This window comes from Oryctolagus cuniculus, chromosome 4 (genome assembly GCF_051225735.1).
Source record: "Oryctolagus cuniculus isolate XC-2025 breed Fujian yellow rabbit chromosome 4, ASM5122573v1, whole genome shotgun sequence".
In the NCBI taxonomy this organism is placed as follows: domain Eukaryota; kingdom Metazoa; phylum Chordata; class Mammalia; order Lagomorpha; family Leporidae; genus Oryctolagus; species Oryctolagus cuniculus.
The window spans coordinates 75,359,276-75,381,729 of NC_142870.1; the positions used below are offsets into that span (position 1 = coordinate 75,359,276).

At 38.9% G+C, this 22,454-nt stretch overlaps 1 protein-coding gene across 6 annotated transcripts in view; it reads right to left on the reverse strand.

Annotated features, from left to right (window-relative positions):
* The window catches only part of IGSF11 (immunoglobulin superfamily member 11), a 367,364-nt gene that overhangs the window by 154,550 nt on the left and 190,360 nt on the right, over positions 1-22,454 (reverse strand). The window contains exon 1 of one of the 6 annotated variants that reach the window (XM_070072174.2): positions 20,569-20,704. The exons of 2 other annotated variants lie outside the window; for them this stretch is intronic. Coding sequence is in view for 3 of the 4 variants with exons in the window: in XM_051819022.3 (XP_051674982.3) it covers positions 19,922-19,973 (52 nt within the window). In the remaining variant the exon portion in view is untranslated. Of the gene's footprint in view, positions 1-19,921; positions 20,334-20,568; positions 20,705-22,454 lie in introns of those variants that run through there. 3 more of the 6 variants (XM_051819022.3, XM_051819017.3, XM_051819015.3) reach the window with 3 other exon arrangements.

Consider the following 22,454-nt stretch of genomic DNA (forward strand, 5'->3'; position numbering starts at 1 on the left):
CAGTGCAGAAGCTTCAGAGCTTGAGATAATCCCATTTCTCTATTTTTAATTTTATTGCCTGTGTTTCTGGGGTCGTTTCCATGAAGTCTTTGCCTAGGCCAACATCTTGTAGTGTTTCTCCAATGTTTTCCTCTAGTACTTTGATGGTATTGGGTCACAGATTTAGATACTTGACCCATTTTGAGTTGATTTTTATATAAGGTGTAAGGTAGAGGTCTTGTTTCATATTTCTGCACACAGAGATCCAATTTTTCTGGCAGCATTTATTGAAGAAACTGTCCTTGCTCCAGGGATTGATGTTATCTCCTTTGTCAAAGATTCTGTTTCATTGATCTACATGTCTATTTTTGTGCCAATATCAGGCCTTTTTTTTATTAAAACTGTCCTGAAGCAAGACTTGGAATCTGGTAATTTGATGCCTCAGGCTTTGTTTTTGTTGTATATGATTGCTTTAGCTATTTGGGGCCTCTTGTGTTTTCATACGAATTTTAGCATCATTTTTCCTAGATGTGAGAATTCTGTCCTTGGAATTTTGATTAGGATCACATTGAATCTGTAAACTGCTTTGAGTAGTATGACCATTTTGATGATATTTTCCCAATCTATGAATGTGGAAGAGTCTTTCCATTTTTTTGTTTTCTATTTTTTCTTTAATGTTTTCTAATATTCATTGTACAGATCTTTTACTTCTTTGGTTAAATGTATTCCAAGTTATTTAATTTGTTTTTGTAGATATTGTGAATGGGATTGATCTTAGAAGTTCTCTCTCAGCCATGACATTTTTTGTGTATACAAAAGTTACTGATTTTTCTTGCTGATATTATATCCTGCAACATTACTAAACTCTTTCATGAGTTCAATAGTCTCCTTCCTAGTGGAGTGTTTTGGTTCCCCTATATATAGAATCATGCCATCTGCAAATAGGGATAGTTTGACTTCCTCCTTCTCAATTTGTATCCCTTTGATTTCTTTTTCTTGCCTAATGGCTCTGGCTAAAGCTTCCAAAACAATATTTAATAGCAATAGTGAAAGTGGGCATCCTTGTATGGTTCCAAATCTTAGTGGAAATGCTTCCAGCTTTTCCCCATTCACTGTGAGGCTGGCTGTGGGTTGTGTGTTGCCTTGACTGTGTTGACGGATATTCCTTCTATAACCAAATTGCTAAAGGTTTTATCAAAAAAGATGTTGTATTTTAACAAATGCTTTCTCTGCATCTATTGCAATACCATTGGGTTTTTCTTATTCAATTTGTTAACGTAATGTATCACATTTATTGATTTGCATATGTTAAACCATCCCTGTGTACCAGGGATAAATTCCACTTGGTCCTGGTGAATGATCTTTCTGATGTCTGTTTGATTCAATTAGCTAGTATTTTCTTGAGGATTTTTGCATCTATATTCATGAGGGATATTGGTCTATAGTTTCATTTATCTGTTGTTATCTTTTTCTGGTTTTGGAATTAGGGTGACACTGGCTTCACAGAGGGAATGTTGGTGAATTATCTACATTTCAATCATTTTGAATAGTTTGAGAAGAATCAGAATTAGTTCTTCTTTAAAGGACTGACAGAATTCAGAGTGAAACAATCTGGTTCTGGGCTTTTCTTTATTTGGAGGGTCTTTATTACTGACTCAATCTCTGCCTTGGTTATTAGTCTATTTAGGTTTTCTATGTCTTCATGACTCAATTTTAGTATCCAGAAATCTATCCATTTCTTCTAGATTTTCTAATTTGTTGTCATACAGCTCTTTGCACTAATTCCTAATGATTCTTTTTATTTCTGTGGTTTCCACTGTAAGGTCTCCTGATTCATCTGAGATTTTATTAATTGGAATATTTTACAATGTTTTAGTTAGTTGAGCTAATGAAGTATCATTTTTTTTCATATAACCAGCTGTTCAGTTCACTGATCTTTTGTATTTTTTGTTTCAATTTTATTTCTTCTCTAATTTTAATTATTTCTTTCCTCCTACTAATTTTGGGTTTCATTTGTTCTTGTTTTTCTAGGTCCTTGAGATGCATTTTCAGATTATTTGATTTAATGCCTTTCCAATTTCTTGAAGTAGGCACTAATTGCTATAAACTTCCCTGTTAACACCATTTTTGCTGTATCCCATAAGTTTTGATGTGTTGTGTTGTCACCTCCATTCATTTCTAGTAATTTATTTATTTCCCTTTTTGATGTAGTTTATGACCCACTGTTCATTCAGAAGCATGTTGTTCAATTAGGTCTATTTAGTCCATAGTGGAGATTACCTCTTTTGTTTCTTTGTTGAGTTTCAGTCCAGTTGATCTGCCCATTGATGAACATGGGATGTTGGGTTCCCTTATATTCATTGTACTGGAGTGTCTGTATCCCCATTTAGATCCATTAACACTTGTTTTAAATAGACAGGCACCCTGGTATTGGGTGCATATACATTTACTACAGTCGTATCTTCCAGTTGAATTGATCCCCTAATCATTATATAATGCCATTCTTTGTCTCTTTTAACAGTTTTTGTATTAAAGTCTACTCTATCTGGTATTAGCGGCAGCTATACCTGCTCATTTTTGTTTTCTGTTAGCATGGAATAGCTTTTTCCATCCTCTCATTTTCAGTCTGCACATATTTTTATTAGTGAGGTGTGTTTCTTGTAGGCAGCAAATAGAGGGTTTTGTTTTTTAATCCATTCAGCCAGTCTGCTTTTAAATTGGAGATTCAGGCCATTTATATTCAAGGTTATTATTAATAAGTAATGACGGCCAGCGCCGCGGCTCACTAGGCTAATCCTCCGCCTAGCGGCGCCGGCACACAGGGTTCTAGTCCCGGTCGGTTGCCCCTCTTCCAGGCCAGCTCTCTGCTGTGGCCAGGGAGTGCAGTGGAGGATGGCCCAGGTGCTTGGGCCCTGCACCCCATGGGAGACCAGGAAAAGCACCTGGCTCCTGGCTCCTGGCTTCTGCCATCGGATCAGTGCGGTGCGCCAGCCGCAGCGCGCCGGCCGCGGCGGCCATTGGAGGGTGAACCAACGGCAAAGGAAGACCTTTCTCTCTGTCTCTCTCTCTCTCACTGTCCACTCTGCCTGTCAAAAAAAATAAAATAAAATAAAAAAAAAAAGTAATGACTTGGTCCTGCCATTTTTCCATAAATATTCCTATTGTTTGCTTATTTCCTTTATACTTTTACTGGGAGATTTTCTACCTTCATCTTCTTTCATAATGATGACTATCATTCTGTTTCTATATGAAGCACATCCTTAATTATCATTTGTATGGCTAGACAAGTGGTGATAAATTCTTTCAATTTGCTTGTTTTGAAAGGTTTTTATTTCACCTTCATTTATAAATGAGAGACTTGCTGGGTACAGTATTCTGGGTTGGCAGTTTTTTTCCTTTCTTTTAGGACTTGGACTGTGATTCCCTATTCTCTCCTAGCCTATAGGGTTTATGAGGATAGATCAGCTGTTGGTCTAATTGGGGATCCTCTAAAGGTGATCTTGCATTTTCTCATGTAAATTTTTGAAATTTTTTTATTTTTTTTTCATTAAAAAGTTTCACTATAATGTGTCCTGGTGAATATCATTTCTGATCATGTCTATTAGTAGTTCTATGTGATTCCTCTACTTAGAAGTCTCTATCTTTCTTGATACTGGGTGAGGTTTCCGTCATTCTTTCACTGAATAGGCCTTCTAATTCATTCTTTCTTCAAGAACTCCTAAGACCCATATGTTGAGTCATTTGATAGTCATCCCATAAATTTCAAACACTACTTTTAGTTTTTCTAATTTCTTCTTTTTTTTTTTTGGCTGAGAATTTGTCTCCTAGCTTAGATATTCTTTCATCTTCCTCATCAGGTATGTTGTTAAGGTTTTCCATTGTAGTGTTTAATTTAACATAATGAATTCTTCAATTCTAATATTTCAGTTTGATTTGTCTTTGATATCTCTATCACCCAGCAAAATTTTTTTCATCCTTTTTGTGTATGGATTTCTATATCTCATGTACTTGATTCTCTGTGTTTTTGAGTATTCTTATGATCATTCTTTTAAATTCATTTCAGGCATTTCATCAATCTCTTAGAAATCTTCACATTCTAATATTGAAGTACAGAGGAAATGAACCTCTCACATGCTGCTAGAAGGAGTAAAGAGCAGCACAGCCACTTAGGGAAAAAAATGACAGTTCTTACACTGAATACAGGCAACATGTTTCTTGGGGATATACCCAAGAGAAATGGATTCTGACATATATCAAAAGACACATAAAAAATGTTCAAAGCTGGGGCTGACACTGTGGCACAGTAGCTAAAGCTGCTGCCTGTGGCACCAGCATCCCATATGGGCACCATTTCAAGTTCCAACTGCTCTACTTTAACCCAGCTCCCTGCTAATGTGCCTGAGAAAGCAGTGGAAGATGGCCTGAATGCTTGGGCCTCTGCACCCAGGTGGGAGACCTGGAAGAAGCTCCTGGCTCCTGGCTTCAGATTGGCCCAGCTCAAGCCACTGCAGTCATCTGGGGAGTGAACAAGCAGATGGAAGATCTCACTTTCTCTCCCTCTGTTTTTTTTTAAACTTTTATTTAGTAAATATAAATTTCCAAAGTACAGTTTATGGATTACAATGGCTTTCCCCCCATAATTTCCCTCCCACTCACACCCTCCCATCTCCCCCTCCCTCTCCCATTCCATTCACATCAAGATTCATTTTCAATTATCTTTATATGCAGAAGATCGATTCAGTATATATTAAGTAAAGAATTCATCAGTTTGCACCCACACAGAAACACAAAGTGTAAAATACTGTTTCAGTACTAGTTATAGCATTACTTCACATTGAACAACACACTAAGAGCAGATCCCACATGAGAAGTAAGTACACAGTGACTCCTGTTGTTGACTTAACAATTTGACACTCTTGTTTATGGCGTCAGTAATCTCCCTAGGCTCTAGTCATGAGTTGCCAAGGCTATGGAAGCCTTTTGAATTCGCCGACTTCGATCTTGTTCAGACAGGGTCATAGCCAAAGTGGAAGTTCTCTCCTCCCTTCAGAGAAAGGTACCTCCTTCTTTGATGGCCCCATTCTTTCCATTGTCTCCCTCTGTTTATAAAAATATCTTTTTTATTAAAAATAATTCAAAACAACATTACTCATTATAGGCCAAAATGGAAACAGCTCAAATATCGATCAGCAGTATGGTAAATTCATTCGATGATGTTTTCCTATGATGAAATGCTATACTGCAATAAAGATGAACAAACCACAGTTACACAAAAATGGAGCAAAATCACATAAACAAGGCTGAACTTTCCTTCCTTCCTTCCTTCCTTCCTCCCTTCCTCCCTCCCTCCCTTCCTTCCTTTCTCCCTCCCTCCCTCCCTCCCTCTCTCTCTCTCTTTTCTTTGGCAGCGCTACAGAGAGGCAGGGGCAGAGAGAGAGAGTGAGAGGTACTCCATCTGCTGGTTCACTCCTTAAATGGCTACAACAGCCAGAGTGGAGCCAATCTGAAGCCAGGAGCCAGGAGACAGGAGCCTACTCCGGGTCTCTCACGTGGGTGAAGGGGCCCAAGGATCTGGGCCATCCTCTACTGCCCTCCCAGGCCACAACAGAGAGCTGGATCACAAATGGAGCAACCAGGTCCCTAATTGGTGCCCATATGGGATACTGGCACCTACCATGCCACAGCATCAGTCCCAAACAAGGTTGAATTTTAAAAGCTAGTCAAGAAAGCAAGTTTAATGGATATTAATGCTTTTGTTCGTTTACGTTTCAAAAACAAGCGAACTAGTTCCTGGTGTTAGAAATCATAACGTGGTCCTTAGGGGATGATGGGGTTTTCTAGTGATATTGTCTTTAAATCTAGATGATGATTACACAAATACAGTCATTTAAATTCATTAAGTAGCACTCAAGATTTAATTATTCATTTATATGCAAGGCAGAGTTACAGAAAAGAGAGAGAACGATCTTCCATCCACTGGTTTACCCCACAAATGGCTACAACAGCAGGAGCTGGGCCAATCTGAAGCTAGGAGCCAGGAGCTGTTCCTAAGTCTCCCAGGTGGGTGCAGGGTCCCAAGCACTTGGGCCATCTTCCATTGCTTTCCTAGGCACATTAGCAAGAAGCTAGATCAGAAGCAGAGCAGGTGTGACTTGAATCGGCACTCATATGGGATGCCAGCGCCATAGGCGGCAGCTTTTTCCCTCTATGCCACAGCGCTGACCCCAGTAGCACTTTTAAGATTTCCACATTTCTTTGAGTTTATCACACTTCTGAAATTTTTTAGTCTCTGTCACATGGCCTTTTGTAATAAACATTACAATTTTGAAACACATCAAAAGCAAAGAAAAAGACTGATTATGTAAGTTAGCACTCTTCAACAGAATTAACTGAGTATAAATTATAGAAAGACAGCAGGAGCAAGTTAGAAGATAGGAGGAGGCTACTATAAACTTTGTTCATAGAAAGGAATAGGATAAAAATAGTAAAACACAAGTGAAATGTAATTTCAGTCTACAGCACAAAAGACTGTCTTATTTTTTGAGAATAAGACATATTGATGATAAACTACACTTTTAAAATTCATATTAATTTGTCTATTACCTTTCACAAGACAAAAAGCTTCTAAAAAGCAAAGACCTAACATTCATCCATTTACTCATTAAGTGAAGCACCTTCCACATGGCCAGTGTATAGTTCTCGTCCCACTGCACTTGCAAGGAAGTGCAGGACAACAAAGCACAGCAGTGTGGAGGTGGCTACTGAAGGAGCAGCACAAACTGTGCCAATCTCTTCCAGAGGATTCAGGCTAACCTGCAAGACAGCCTCAGAGGACAGCCCTGAACTGGGCCTGGAAGATTATGCAGGATATCAAGAGTACAGGGGGAGGTATTTTAGAGTAACCAGAAGCAGCTTGGAAATGAGAGTAACACACTGAAAAAGGCAGCTATGAGCAGAGTGCTAATAGAGGGGCAGTTGAAACAGGTTAGGTGGGAATAGTGGAAAGGTATAAAGAACACTGAATAATAATACTCTAAGAATTGTGCAATTCATCTGTTATTTTGGGGGGTTTTTCCTTTTTTATTAATTTTAACTTCACAAACAAAAACTGTGAAGTGGTCTTACAGAGAGTCCCCATATACCCCCACCCCATTTTCCTATTAACATCTTATATTACTATAGTGACGTAGAGTTGTTACAGTAAATGAACCACACCCAGCTTCCCGTACTGTTTTTTAATCCAATAATTTTATCCTTCTTACCCTTCCTGGCCTCTAGTAATCAACACTCTGTGTTCAGGCTTGAGTTGTTTTATTTACACACATATATATGTGTATATATATATATGTGTGTGTGTATATATTATACATACATGTTTATATACATATATTTATATACATATGTATATACGTATATATACATATGTGTGTATATATATCTATAAGCATAGAAAATTTTACTTCCCACATATAAGGAAGAACATGCAGTATTTATCTGTGGCTTATTTTACTCAATATAATGTCCTCCAGTTCTAAACATTTTGCTGCAGATGATAGAATCTCATTCTTTCTTTCACAGCTGAATAATATTCTTCTATATATATAAACCATACCTTTCATCCATTCATCTAATGATAGACACCTTGGTTAATTCCGTATTTCAACTATTGTGAACAGTACTGCCTAAAACATGGTGGAGCAGGTATCTGTTTGAAACAATGTGTTCCTGTCTTTTGGGTATATACCCAATAGTGGGACTGCTGAATCAAATGGCAGTTCTATTTCTAGTTTTTTTAAAGAAATCTCCATACTGTTTTCCAGTGCACTAATTTGCATTCCTGCCCACAATGTATGAGAGTTTCCTCTTTCTCCACATCCTTGCCAGCATTTGTTGCTCACTGTTTTTGGATAACACCCATTCTGACCAGGGTAAAGTGATTTCTCACAGTGGTTTTGTTCACATCTCCTTGATGGCTGGTGATGCCAAACAATTTTTCATATATTTGTTGACCATTTACATTTCTTTTCTGAGAACTATCTGTGCAGATCCTTTGCCCATTTCTTAACTGGATTGGTTGGTCTCTTGTTGAGGTTTCTTGAGTTGCTGACATATTCTGGATATTACTCCTTTGTCAGACAGGTAGCGGGCAAATATTTCTCTTCCATCTTGTTGAGTGTCTGCACTTTGCTGTGCAGAAGCTTCTGAGTTTGTTATAATCCCATTTGTCTAGTTTTGCTTTTGTTGCCTGTACTCTGGGGTTTTATCCAAGAAGTCATCACCTATACCAATATCTTGAAGTGTTTCCCCTACATCTTCCTCAAGCAATTTCAGTCTCAGTCTGAAAGTCTTTGATCCATTTTGAGTTGATTTTCAGGTATTTAGAGAGGTAGTTATCTAATTTCATTCTTCTGCATATATATATTTAGTTTTTCCAGCACCATTTTTTGAAGACTATCTTTTCTCCAATGTATGTTCCAAACAATTTGGTCAAAAATTCATTTGGCTATATGTGTATGAATTACTACCCAGGCTCTTTATTCTGTTGCATTGAGCTATGTGCTGGTTTTTATGCTAGTACCATACTGTTTTAATTACTATAGCTGTGCAGTATGCTTTGAAACCAAGTTTGTTATACTTCCAGCTTGATTTGTTCCCCTTCCCCTCAGGATCATTTTGGCTATTCTGGGTTTCTTGTGATTCCATCTGAAGTTTTAAGATTCTTTTTTCTGATTTTATAAAGAATGCCATTGTTGGGGCCGGTGCTGGGACACAGCGGGTTAAAGCTCTGGCCTGAAATGCTGGCATCCCATATGGGCACTGGTTCCAGTCCCAGCTGCTCCTCTTCTGATCCAGCTCTCTGCTATGGCCTGGGAAAGCAGTAGAGGATGGCCCAAGTGCTTGGGCCCCTGCACCCATGTGGGAGAATCAGAAGAACCTCCTGGCTCCTGGCTTCAGATCAGCTCAGCTCCGGCCATTGCAGCATTCTAGGGAGTGAACCAGTAGATGAAAGAACTCTCTCTCTGTCTCTACCTCTCTCTGCAACTCTGTCTTTCAAATAAATAAAAATATAAAAAAGGAAAAAAAAAGAATGCCATTGGTATTCTGAAAGGGACTGCACTGACCCTGTAGATTGCTTTAGGCAGTACAGACATTTTAATGATATTAATTCTTTCAATCCATGAGCAAGAAATATTTTCCCATTTTTTCATGTCCTTTATAATCTCCTACATCAGCATTATATAATTTTCATTGCAAAGATCCTTTACTTCTGTGTTTGGTATTTTTGAAGTTTGCTATTGCTATTGTTTTTAAAGGAAGAGAGGAACATAATGAAACAGTGTCTGACAGAAACTTAACTTAGTAGAGTGTAACAGGTAAGCAATGGAAAAAGACCAGCTGGGAAATGGATGAGATACTTTAAACGTAAAATGATAAAGACAAAAATTAAGATACTGATGATGAAAGGATAATAAGATCACTGAGAAGAAAGATTTCAAAGATGCAATGGTTTTCAGATGTGAAGAAAAAGTAAGAACTATTTTTGCCTTCAAAGGATCATGGGATCACATACTGATATACTACATGTGACACAGTCCCCAAAGTTTGGACCATATTATTGGAAACCTTGGAACAGACCAAAAAAAAATCAGTCTGGCTGGCATTGTATACATAAACATATTCACACACTTGTATGTGTATGTTATACACGTGAATTGTCTTATAGAAAACTAATAAAGGTATGTGTGTGACTACCTAATTTTAGTGAACACATCTGAAGTAGAAGGACAAGTAAAGGCTTTGCAAAGTTTAAACATTATTTAGGAGCATCTTCACTTTGCAAAGTTGGGATAAACACAATGAAAACGACCAGGGGAAAGAGTTTCAATACTCTCTACTCAGGCCAAACAGAAAGCTGGCATTCCAACTTCCACTTTGTCAAGAGAATCTGAGCTGAGAACTGAAGAGGAAGTGCTGAAAATTGCAAATTATTTTTGTGTTCATGGACTTCATCATCATCAGTTTATAGAATATTTGTTAGACATTGAAGGAGTAAGCAGATTTGATTTATTTTAATGCAGGCAGATGGCTTGGTCATGGAAATTGTGAAGAGATTTACTGAGCGGCTTCATCAGATCAAGGACATTATGGAATTAAAGGGCTCTAAGAGACCTTACTGGTCCAGCTCCCTGTGGCTCACAATATTATACTTTCTTATTAATGACAAAGACAACTCAACTCCCTGAGCTCAAAATAACCAAGGGGAGAGAGAAAGAACATAATTAACTTATTCAAAGAAGTACAAATGTTAAGACTGTAACTAGAATCGACTGATCAACAGGCAACCAAAACACATCTTGCTAACAATGAAGCCATGAAATTAGGATGAATTAAGTTATAATTCCAGAAAATATTCTCATGAAAATTAGTCATGTTTAAGTTCCTATATTTCAGGGTATAAAACTCAAGAATCATCTATTATCAATATAGCTTAGTTTCAGTAAAAAATGTAATGATCTGAAAACAGATAGTATTATGTTTATAAATCTCAGAATTATTTTAGTTCTGCCAGTGGACTAATTGTCCACTTTAGAGACCAACTAGCTTTATATGAAAACATTCTGTTTTATGAAAAGTATAGCTGAGAAAACACTATCAATGACATAAAACCTATCACTAAACAAAGATGTGCCTTAACCACACACCTCAGAGCTTTCTATTTAAGGATCATTATTTTTGTCAAGTTTACTGTTTTTTAAAAGGTCATGGGACTGTCACTCTAATCAGTAAGAACACTAGTGAAATGTCAATGTTCATCAAGAAGCCTAATATAGATAATAGACATTTAAGCTCTCACTTGGACAAAGAAAAGTAATAATCAGAGAAACTCATAATAAATCAAGTAAAAGGATCAGAATACAATGATTGTGATAAAAATAAGATATCATATTTATAGTCTTCTTTGAATCAATCCATTCCTAACACATATAAGATCTACTATGGTATAAAGGATTTAATAGGAAAAAAAGAGATACATACATAGTCTAAGCCTATGAGAGCAAAAATCTGTTTTAAAATAAAATTTTAAGATTATTTATATTTTAGCTACCTTTTATAATCTTCTACAATGGATAAAGATGCCTTTAATTCCTAGAATAGAAATCATCATAACAACTTATCATATCGATGGGGGAAGGGAGAGAGGAAAGCCAACTACTTGAGGGAAAGTATCTTACTACCAATAGTCTCATAACTAGGAAACCTGTCAAAGAATCAAAACATTGCAGACCTGGAAAAATCACAAGAACTTACCTAATCTAACTCGCTCATTTTGCAAATGAAAGAAAGCTTGAAGAATTACAGAATATGCCCCAGGTCACACCTCCAATAGTACAATCTGGATATGACTCCTACCTCCTCCTGATTCAAATTAAGGTTGATCAGTGCTTCTAATAATAACTGCCACTAATAAAGCATTTGCTACATACCAAGCACTATGCTAAACACTTCAGTGATTTCAGATTTCATTTAACTTAATAATTCTCAACACAATAACGCTGCCTCCACTTTACATGATCAATGAAAGCAAACAATATTAAGTAACATTCCCAAAGTCATAGAGTAAACCAATGGCAATTCAGAAATTCAACAGCAAATATGTCTGACTATGCAAAGTTCATGAACTTTAAGACAATGATGTCTCCCAAAATGTTAAATGTGTACAAACAATTCCACTACAGAACACCTATACAAACAATACCTATATATCCAAATAATTCCATTACAGAAATATCTATAAACTTATAAGTACAAAGATGTTCACTACAACATCATAAATATCAAAAAGCTAAAGACAACACAAACAGCTAACAATGGTGAAACACCTAAATAAATCAATGTTATACACTTTCTATCAAATTATAGATTGCTATTAAAAAGAATGAGGTATATCCATGAACAGATGTGGTAAGATGCATAGTTATGTTTTCAAAACATATTGCAAGACAGTATTTATTGGGTGGTTTAATTTTTTTTTTGCATTTTTTTAACGGGTGGTTTAATTTTTTTAAAAAATACACACACATTCAGGCTTTGTAACTAGAAAAATGTGTAGAACAATGCACAGCCAAACCAGAGTTCCAGTAAACAGAGGTGGGGTATCACTCCCTTTTTTTCACACTTCTGCATTGTTTGGAGTTTTTATGCCTAGGACGTGTCACTTTTGAGAAAGAAATAATTTTAAATAAGTTTATTATTTACTCTAATAGATGCATATTCCATTTAATGCCATCTTATATAGCACAGGTAAAACTACTGTCTCTAAAACAACTTCAAGAAATATATTTCTAAAGTTCCATTACAGTACATCAACATTTCAAGTATACTCCATGGATCTGCAAGGATTCCTAAGACCCTTACAAAGAGTCTCTGTAGTAAAAACTATGATTTTTTAATGCTGGTAAAGTGCCATTTGCCTTTTTCCCAGGTTAACATTCACATAGCACAGCAGCACTGATAGTGACACTGCTGGAACCTCAGCACAGGTCAAGGCCTTGGCACCAACCTGTACCAGCAGTCACTGAAGTCATCAACACTATTTAAAAAAAAAAAAAAAAAAACACGAAAATCAAGTCCAATGACAGAATGTCTTTGATGATGCAACAATGGTAATTTCACTCAATATTGACACTTTGGGAGATTCTGCATGACCAAATGGGGAGTATACAACAAAAAGCCTTTGCACTGCATATCAACTCAAAAGGTTACCCAAGGAAAAGCACTGGCACCACTGTGTGAGCTCCAACTTGAAAATAACCCAGTGCTGTTTCGCATGGACTACCATGTTGGCCTGAAAGAGCAAGCACAGAATATGGGTACTGAGATATGGGTATTTGGCAGACATTTTGCAAACTGAGACTATCATTTCAAGTGAAATAACTGACAGCTGTTTGGTGTCAATGATACAACTGGAGCAAATATTAAAAATTGGGGAAACTTGTATGACACTGTGTGCTTAACAGCTTCACAATAGTGGAAGACTATTCTAATGAGATCAGTGATCATGATTACAATGATTATATTTATATCTGTAAGAACTGGACAATACAATGAACAAATATTTTCCAATGGTACAAAAAGGCATGTGTAAGTAAAAGATCCATACAAAGTAAAAGATAAACTGATGTATTTTAATAACAATAAATCCTTACTGACATGGTTTATGATTCTGCGTTGCAGTCAATCTTTACAAAACTACCATATCCCACATTTTGGTGGACTATCTAAGAAAATATCTAGAATTATTTCAAAACATTATCAAAATAGTATGTATTCATGAATGTCCAGATATTCTTCATATATTTCAGCAAAACCAATAAAATATATAATGAATGGGATGCAGAAGCAGATAAGGGAATCCAGCTGCCTTCTAATGAACTCAACATTAAAAAGAATTCCAAATATGTAAAATAGTGCCACTCTTCTAATATTATCTGGTTTTGGAAAAAAAGTTATCCATCATAAAAATGTATTGCATACTTCAATATTTAACAGATTTATTGTTGTTTTATATGGATTAGTTAATACTTTTAGACTTCCTTACTTTTAATTTCTAACATAGTAATCATAGATGTAATTGACAAAAACAAAAGCTCTTTGTGTCTGCAAAAATCTCCAACACCTCCAACACCATAAAGTAACAGAATATTTGCAGTACACTGTTAACACATTTTTCACAGGCATACTGTCTAAAGTCTAGGCCAAAAGAGGCTAATGTGCAAGCTATATTTACACATGGGCAATACACACAAGTCAACTGTACTACAAGCTTTCTTGACCAATGAAAGTCTTAAATAGCTAGCCTGATTTAAAGATGTGCTGCAAGCAGTGATGTTTAATACACTGAAGCCTGTTTTTGCCATGTATCTGGTGTCCTGGCAAATAATCTTGACCCACAGGGGCTGACAGAATTTGTATAATTGACAGTAATGGACCTATCAACAATTAAGTATTGTGATCAATGTTTGATATTTGTGATTCTTAAGACATTTTGAAGCACATGGTTGAGACTTCCATTATGAGTGGTAGATGACTTCTGACATTTTGAGGGAGACTATAAAGAACACTGCAGACTGAGAGGGGGGTCCATCCAGCTATGAATCATAACTGGAAAAATCCCCAAACAGAAAAATGTACACTTCAGGAGAAAAGAAGTGGGATGGGAGGGGAAGAAAACTACCAGTCACCAGTAGGAGCAGGTTACAATGCCCTCTACTTGGAGCTAATCAAATTAACACATTTCTAAAAAACCATGCCCTCTCCTTCAGAACAACAATGTGAGGAGAGACAGGGAAAGCTTAGACTATAAAAGGTATTACCCGGATTATCTCTGTTCTTGGGAGATAGTTCTAACATAGCAGGTCCTCAGGACTAATAACAGACATGAAAGTGGGAAACTTCCAAAGTTCTCAATGAGTTGCCAAAGTTTGAGTTCTTTTCTTTAAGACTTATTTATTTGAAATTCAGAGTTACAGAGAGAAAGAGGGAGAAACACAGAGACAGAGAGAGACAGAGGGACAGAGACAGAGATCTTCCATCCACTAGTTCACTCCCCAGATGGCCACAACAGCAGGGGCTGGGCCAGGCTGAAGCAGGTAGCCTCCTCTGAGTTTCCCATATGGGTGGAAGGGGCCCAAATACTTGGGCCATCTTTGGCTGCTTCTCCCAGGCCACTAGCAGGGAGCTAGATTGGAAGTGAAGCGGCTGAGACACTATCTGGCATCCATAAAGGATGCCGGAGTCACAGGTAGTGGCTTTAGCAGCTATGCCACGATGCCAGAGACTGAGATCATTATTATGTGGAGCAAAACCTTCAAAATTCCTTAAGAAAAAACAATTTCAAAACTGGACAACTTCAAAGTTTTAGGATTACAGATAAGCTAAGATTCAATTCTGAGGTCTGTAAGTATTGAAATTGTAAATAAACTTTCAAAGAGGTTATAGAAATTGAAAATACTATGAAAATAGATCTTTATCATCTCTCCCACAAAAGCTGACCCAATCACATCAAATCTCTAAAGAAATTTTTAACAAAAAGTCCACTTTTCTTTAGAAAAGAAGAAAAGATTCTTTTCAGGTATTCCAAGTACATAGGAGTATCATCACATGTATTGGTGAACATACACTCACAAGCACCTACTGAGATAAGTACTGTCTTGGGCAAATACACATACATACATACACACACATTATTATATCATAAAGGTAACTGCATGAAACAGAGGGAAAATATTAACACATCTACACACCCACATTCCCTCACCAAAGTCCAGCTTCTCATAGTATTTCTTTGCCTGTCTCACTGACTCCAGGGCTTGGGTTCTTTTTAATTATTATTATCAATATTTGAAATTGGTAGAACTGAGTAACTTGAAAGGAGTCAGAAATGGTTAGCTTTATTACAAGAACCTGATTTCAACAGAAGACTAACAAGGCATCCTCTTAAATGGAAGATGACAATGAGGAAGAAACAGAAAAATCAACATCAATGAGAGTTCAAGAAAGAAAAGATTTTAGGTGAGCAACCTCTATGAACAATGAGATTTTGAGCAAATGTGGGTAAAGGGAGCCTTTAAATTAGGACCTTGTAATATTTCCACCGTTGTGATCTTCAACAGTCTTTTGTAAAGATTTAAATTTATTCTCAGTTTCTTAAAATACTGTACTGACGAGTCTTTTAAGAAGTGTCTGCTCCCATAATATTAGTGCTGCATTCACAATTCACACTGTTATTACAGACTGACTCTCAACAAGAAAACAGCATTGACTTTCCAATCCCATAAACCTATTATACTTTATCCATCTACCTTAACCCTGAATCCTGGTCTACGATCATTCATAGCTGTGAATGTTAACCTAATTCTCTAAAGATCCTTCCAAAGATCTCAGTGCTTCCACGATCTCCTCTTCTTTACCAGCAGTGCTCTGCTAAATAAAAGTGTACCTCTGAGGCTGTTTGTTTCTCTGAAGATCAAAATCATCACCTGCTAAGTGAAAACAACCTAGCGTGCAGACTTCCAGAGGGTTTTTTATTGAATAGACTTTACTCACATTGGCAAATTTGTATTGATTTAAATCTATTCCAAAAGCATCAACATTTTGATGACATTTATTAAAATGCTCTTCCTGTGATAGAAGAGCAAGGCAAGATCACACCATGTAGCACCTATGCAGTATCTGACAGTGGCAATGATGAACTGGCAACTGACTCTGTCATTTACACATTAGGAAACCATTAAATTTTCTTTCTTTGACTTCTAATCTCTATAATTTAAAACTATTGCAACTGGTCTCTTTCTTCTGTGCTAGGAGACCAGATCACAAGGAATCAACTACTTAAACTTCAACAGAAAGGGAAAGAAATCTTTACCATTTAATAAGATAGCCTTACTAACAAGTAAACATACACTTTCCATGTTTACGACTGAATTTTGCTCAAACGGCTTTTCGAATACTACCCAACAACTGACACTGACGGCATTTCTTAAGCCAGTTGCTCACAAAGTTTGATCAAGAGAGGATTTCGGATCCTCCAGATGGCCTGGGACTGCTCTTGAAATGCAAAGGTGAGTGTGTTAATGGCAGCCAGTCCTCACCAAGAGACAGCTGAAGTGATCATGCTCTCTTGAAATGACTACACTACCAGAAATTCAGCAATCCTACCTCAAATTAAAACTCTTTGGCTTGAGAAAGTTATCCTTAATCTAAACACCAACAGATTTGGAATCCTTATTCTGAATAGTCACACACAAGAATTTTAGTTCAAAGGTGACAAAGTTACCCATTTCCCTCCAACTCCGCAAACACTGTGGCTCCCTTGTTCTCTATGGCTCGCAGCTGTCAGAGTTTTGTGCAGGAGGACATCACCTTGTTTGACACTAAATCACATGGCTTAAGTATGAAGATTCAAATGAGAATCGTCATTACAAACGTCTCCACTACCAAAGTGAGAAAACACATTTGCAACTGTGCCACATACGCTGGGGGTGGAGAGCAAAACAAGTACTTTACCTGCTGTGTTATCTTGGGTCTGACAACAGTTTTAGGCATAATATTTTAAAAGCTCTTGGCGATCTCATATTTAAACTACTTTCTGAAGAGTTCATGTTAAATATACTCACATAGTGTATTAAGCTTAACTTCTCTAAAATCTTCATCCAGTGGCTGCCACCTTTCATGTGAGTCAAAGTACAGATTTTTACTAAAAAGCAAATCCTTCCCAAACAGTTACATAATTAAACTTAGGGCCAAGAAGCTAAAATTCACAATAAATTTTTCATAATACTAACATTTAAATGGCTTATAATTTCATGCATTTTTATTTTATGTGGCTTTTTCTTTTTTATACATTTTCTCAAATTGTGGAACTTGATCTGCAATTCCAAGGTATTACAGGTACAAGAAACACTTTAGCCACATCTAACTCATTGCCACAATGATACTCGAGTTAGTTAACTTTTCCATTCAAATTTCCTTATGGCTTATTCCATACACATTTAATAAATTTTTTGACAACAGATTTTTTTAACAATACATATTTTTGACAATCATTTTCTTCCTTTTATTTAATAGCTGCTGTTTCTACCTATGGTGCATTATACCACTGCAGTGGCTATAGCTGTTGGCTATTTACGTATCATTTGTTTCACTTTCTCCCTTCGTAATGGAACCCATTTTGTTCAAATATCCACCACTCCTGCTCAGTTAGTTCATTCAAACTAACTGCCACTGACTGGTTCAAGAACTTGATTCCATCAGGACATGGATCTCCCTGGAAACTCATAAGCCAGCATAAGCAGGCACCCTTGCTGTTCACCCCCTTTCCTTTCTCATCACAGAAACACTGATCACTAGTGCTTTTTCCAGACATAATGATAAAGCCCAAAGTCAGCATTCAGGTCTCCCCTGTCTGCCTTGTTAGCCCTTTCTCTTGTACACACCATCTCTGGCTCAAGCAGACAGAAGCTTGGCCTTTATGCCCCTCCACCTTCCACCTCCTGGCCTTCATTCCAGCTATTCCCTTGGCTAGGAAAGTCCGGCCAACCACTCCCATCTCAGCCAATTCAAATCCTCATTCAAAATCAAAACAGTAAAGTTTTCCATGAAGCTCTCGTGATTATCACCATTAACAAATGGCATTATGCATTCCTTGTATCATAAATTATTTGTGCATGGATATAGCCTGTTTGTTTTTTAACAGCCTGTTTTAAAATTGCTCACTCCTTAAGGGGTGCAGACAAACTATCATGCATCTTTGTATTCCACCACCATCTCTCCCCACCAGATTCTCAAATGCACAGGCTTTGTAAATATTTGCTGAACAAATGAACATTTTTTTTTTTTTTTGAGGATTACAAGTGCCTCTACAGAACAGATTATCACAAAGGCTGAAATGTCCTTGGGAGTCTTTAAAAACATTCTAGTGTGGCTTGGGAATATTCTGCTGAAGAAAAAGGAACAAATCAGGTGACCTTGTAAGACTGATTCTGCCAATTAGACCAACTCTTTAAAACACTGCCTGATAATTCAAAAACCACACTGTTCACAAATGCTATTTACAAATAATACAGAGTCGCATTTATTGCAAATATGAAGTTTAATAGATTGTTCCACCAAAATAAGTCATATTTATAATACTGTTACGTCAATTGATGGTAAAAAAAAAACTATTTACTATTAATTTACACATCAAATGAGTAGAAGAGAGAAACACTGGCCCTTTCAAACTTGTAACAGAACAAAATTAATTTGGAAGCACAAGTTCATTAAATGTACACAAAATGTACTTAATTATTATCTGCATATCATCACAAAAAACGCACCTACTGAGCTCCAGGAAAGTTGTCTCTAATTTTGATGATTATACCCTTCCTAGCTTCTGTGGAGAAGATATCCAAAAAGTTTTGGTACTCACTTCTCCCCGACTAAATGAATCTGTACAATTAAATCTGGCTAAAATTAGGTTACTTCAGGATCTCCAGTCACATCATCTGTTCCAATAAGGCCACAAACATACTGGTATCTCCAAAGGACAGTGTTCACAATGCTCTGTAAAGCCCTGAACCTGCTTTTTAAACACAACCCTTTAGAATAAATCTCAGTAAACGTCGGCCATCAAATAGAGGGACAGAAAACTTGATTCCACGGGACAATGCACACACCAAAACAAAGGGCACTGTATAACATGTCAATCAGGGTCTGGCTTCTGATGGCCATTCAGGGCAAATAAAATGTAGGAAAGATTAGAAAGGAAAATTGAATTTAAATAGATGTTTAGTAAACCGTTAAGAAAAATGAAGGTTATTTACTTCTTTTGTCCTAATATTGTTCTATTGGGGGGGGGGGTGTCTTTGGTTGTGGTGGTTGTTTTTAGTGAACCAACTTAAATTCTAGGATGAAGCTAGAGCGGAAATACATACTTTCCAGACGCTGCAAAGCACGCCGCAGTTATTTTTTAAATAAAAGTCCATCAAAACGAGAGGCTACTTCGTAAAGGTTACGGTCAAGCTACAATTTAAAGTTTTCCTGAAACCGCCTTGTACGGAAACTGATCCTAAACACAGTTTCTAACCGGACTCCTAAGTACGGGAGCTCATTATCTGGGAAGGGACCCCGCATCCCCAGGAGCGCGGTGGAGCAGGAGCCAGAGGAGCGGCCGAGGCCGACGGGCACCGTGTGCCTGCCTCAGTCACGGCTCAGAACGCGAACACCTGAGCCCCAAGAACGGCGGGGCCGCAGGTGAGCGCCGAAGCCAGGCCCGCGGCAGCGAACACCGCACCTCGGAAAGTTGGGCTCCCAGAAAGCCGTGTGTGGTCCCCAGACGATTCTGCCCCGGGTTCGCCAGCCTGGCCCGGCCCGACCGGGAGCGGAGGGCTCGGGTACTCACCGTGCAGAGACAGGAGCAGCAAGGGCGCCAGAGGGAAGCCCCAAGAAGTCATCCCGGGGCTGCGGGGAGCGCGCCCGCTGCCTGCTGGACTCCTCGTCGCGGCGGCGGAGGCGCGGGCCGGGCTCTCCGCACACGCGGGGCGACCCGGTGCTCCCAGACCCGCAGCCCGGCCGCACTTTGCCGGGCTGAGCTGGGAATCGTGGGGCGCGCAAACGAACCCAGAACAGCTCCCGACTCCGCGTACGCTGAGCTGCGCGACCCGAGGCGTCCCGGGCTCGCCGGACGCGCCCAGCAGCGCCACCGCCACCTCGCGCTGCCCTCGGACCCGCCGGCCCTCGCGCCTCCGGGGGAGCCACTCCTCCCAACTCTTCGCCAGGCTTCTCTGGCAGCCGCGGCTCCCGGCCGCGCCGCCCACTCGCCCCGCTAGGTCTCCCGGGCAACCGCGGCTCCAGCGCGACGCCTGGCGGCCCACCCGCGGAGCCGAGCGAGGCGCGCAGCTGGCGCGGCCCGGCCACCTGCGCGCCGGCCGCCCGCTCCCCCGGTCCCCGCGTCCCGAGACGCCCACGCGTGGCTCCCCGCCCGCAACCGCTCGCCAACAGGTGCCGTGGGGTCTCCGGAGCCGCGGGGCTGACGTTTCCACACCTTACCTCGAACCAACAAGTCTTCAGTTGCAGTCTTCAGATCCTTTCTAGCCCACTCTCGTTTTTAATGCTCTCCTGAAACCTAAGTAATCTGGAAACACTGAATCTGGCAAAATTCGGAATTGATGGGGTTTGTCCGATTCTATAGCTCTTCTGTTTTTTTCTTCTTCCTGGTTCTTTCTTGCCCCTCTTCCTTAAAAATAAAAAATAAACCTCTTTACTCCCCATTCCTAAGAGCTTCCCACCTTCACCTTCTCATCCCTTGTGTAAAATATGTCAATTTTTGATATCTTAAATGTTCCTTTTGAACCGTTGGAGGTTTCTTAAACTAACTTAAGTAATTTCTTAACTAGTGGGGAAGTGTTTTGGTTGTGGTTGTCAGTGTAGTTGGGCTTTATCTTTTGTTTCTTGATTGTTGGGTTGGGGAGAAAGACCTTGGTGGCTGTTTTAATTATTCTACTCACATCTTTCCTTATGAAGCATAATCTTCATTCCTTTTCCATTAGGTCTCTGTTCTGTGTCTCACAGCCCACAGTCACTTTCTGCTTCAGTCCCTGCACCAAGCCTTCCAAGCTGGAAGACCTAAGTGCCTTGGGAGCGCCAGACCCCTCTGGTTCACTGCTACAGCAGCCTACATCAGGATTCTCTGGACCCTTCAGAAATTCCGAGTCCCCACCTGGCAGGCAAGTCCTCTCAGAGCAAGGCATGCGCAGAAGAAAGTCAAATACATAAAACCTCCGTTTGGAAAAGGATGGAAGGATAAGGTATAAAAATGAAAATAATGTCAAGATGGTGGAATTACGGATGTACTTTTTGGAAAATATGGTGGATTTTGTATGTTCAAGTAAAAAGGGGGATGAGGAGGATCTGTTAAGAAATTCTAATCGCTGGGGCTGGCACTGTGGCCTGGCGGGTAAAGCCGTCGCGTGCAAGACCAACATTCCATATGAGTGCCAGTTTTTGTCCTGGCTGCTCTGCTTCTGATCCATGTCCCTTCTAATGGCCTGGGAAAAGCAGTGGAAGATGGCCCAAGTTTGGGCCTCTGCCACACACATGGGAGACTCAGCTAAAGCTCCTGGCTTCAGCCTAGCCCAGTTCTGGCTGTTTGGGCATCTGGGGAGTGAACCAGTAGACAGAAAATAGCTCTCTCTCTGTCTCTCTGTCTCTGTCCCTCTCTTTGTAACTCTGACTTTCAAATAAATAAATATTTAAAAAGAAATGGCAATCAATTTTGGCAGGAATACCCTAAAAAGTTATTTTTAATGAGGCTGTAACTTTGCTCACTACTTCCTTTGTTAGAATCCCCTACTGAGATCTCTAATGCAAGAACAGAGTGATTTGACAGCAGAATCTTTCATATTAAATAAGACAAGTTTAAATTTTAAAGGTTCCTTCTCATAAACTCTGGGACAAGGACCAGATCTTTTCAGCATCCAATTCAATTTCTTACCCTCTCTTGTGCATATTCCTGCAATCTAACCCAATCTAAGTGGGTCTTAAATGTAAACAACATAAGGAGAAAAGCGAGGGGGCTATGTAGTGGTCAGTGCTACTCAGACCAGTCACTTTGCTTCACCACAACCCCAGATTTAAATATAGAGTGTTCTTTAGTGAAATAAATAACGATTTAGGCTTAAAATCCCTGATAAAAAAAAAAGTTATCTGATATACTTACCTCTCCAACTCAATATTTACTAAGTACCTATGCTACCTAAGGCACTGAGTTGAAAGTTAATCACATTCAGAAATCTACCAACAATAGATGCTGGCGAGGATGTGGGGAAAAAGGGACACTAACCCACTGTTGGTGGGAATGCAAACTGGTTAAGCCACTATGGAAGTCAGTTTGGAGATTCCTCAGAAACCTGAATATAACCCTACCATTCAACCCA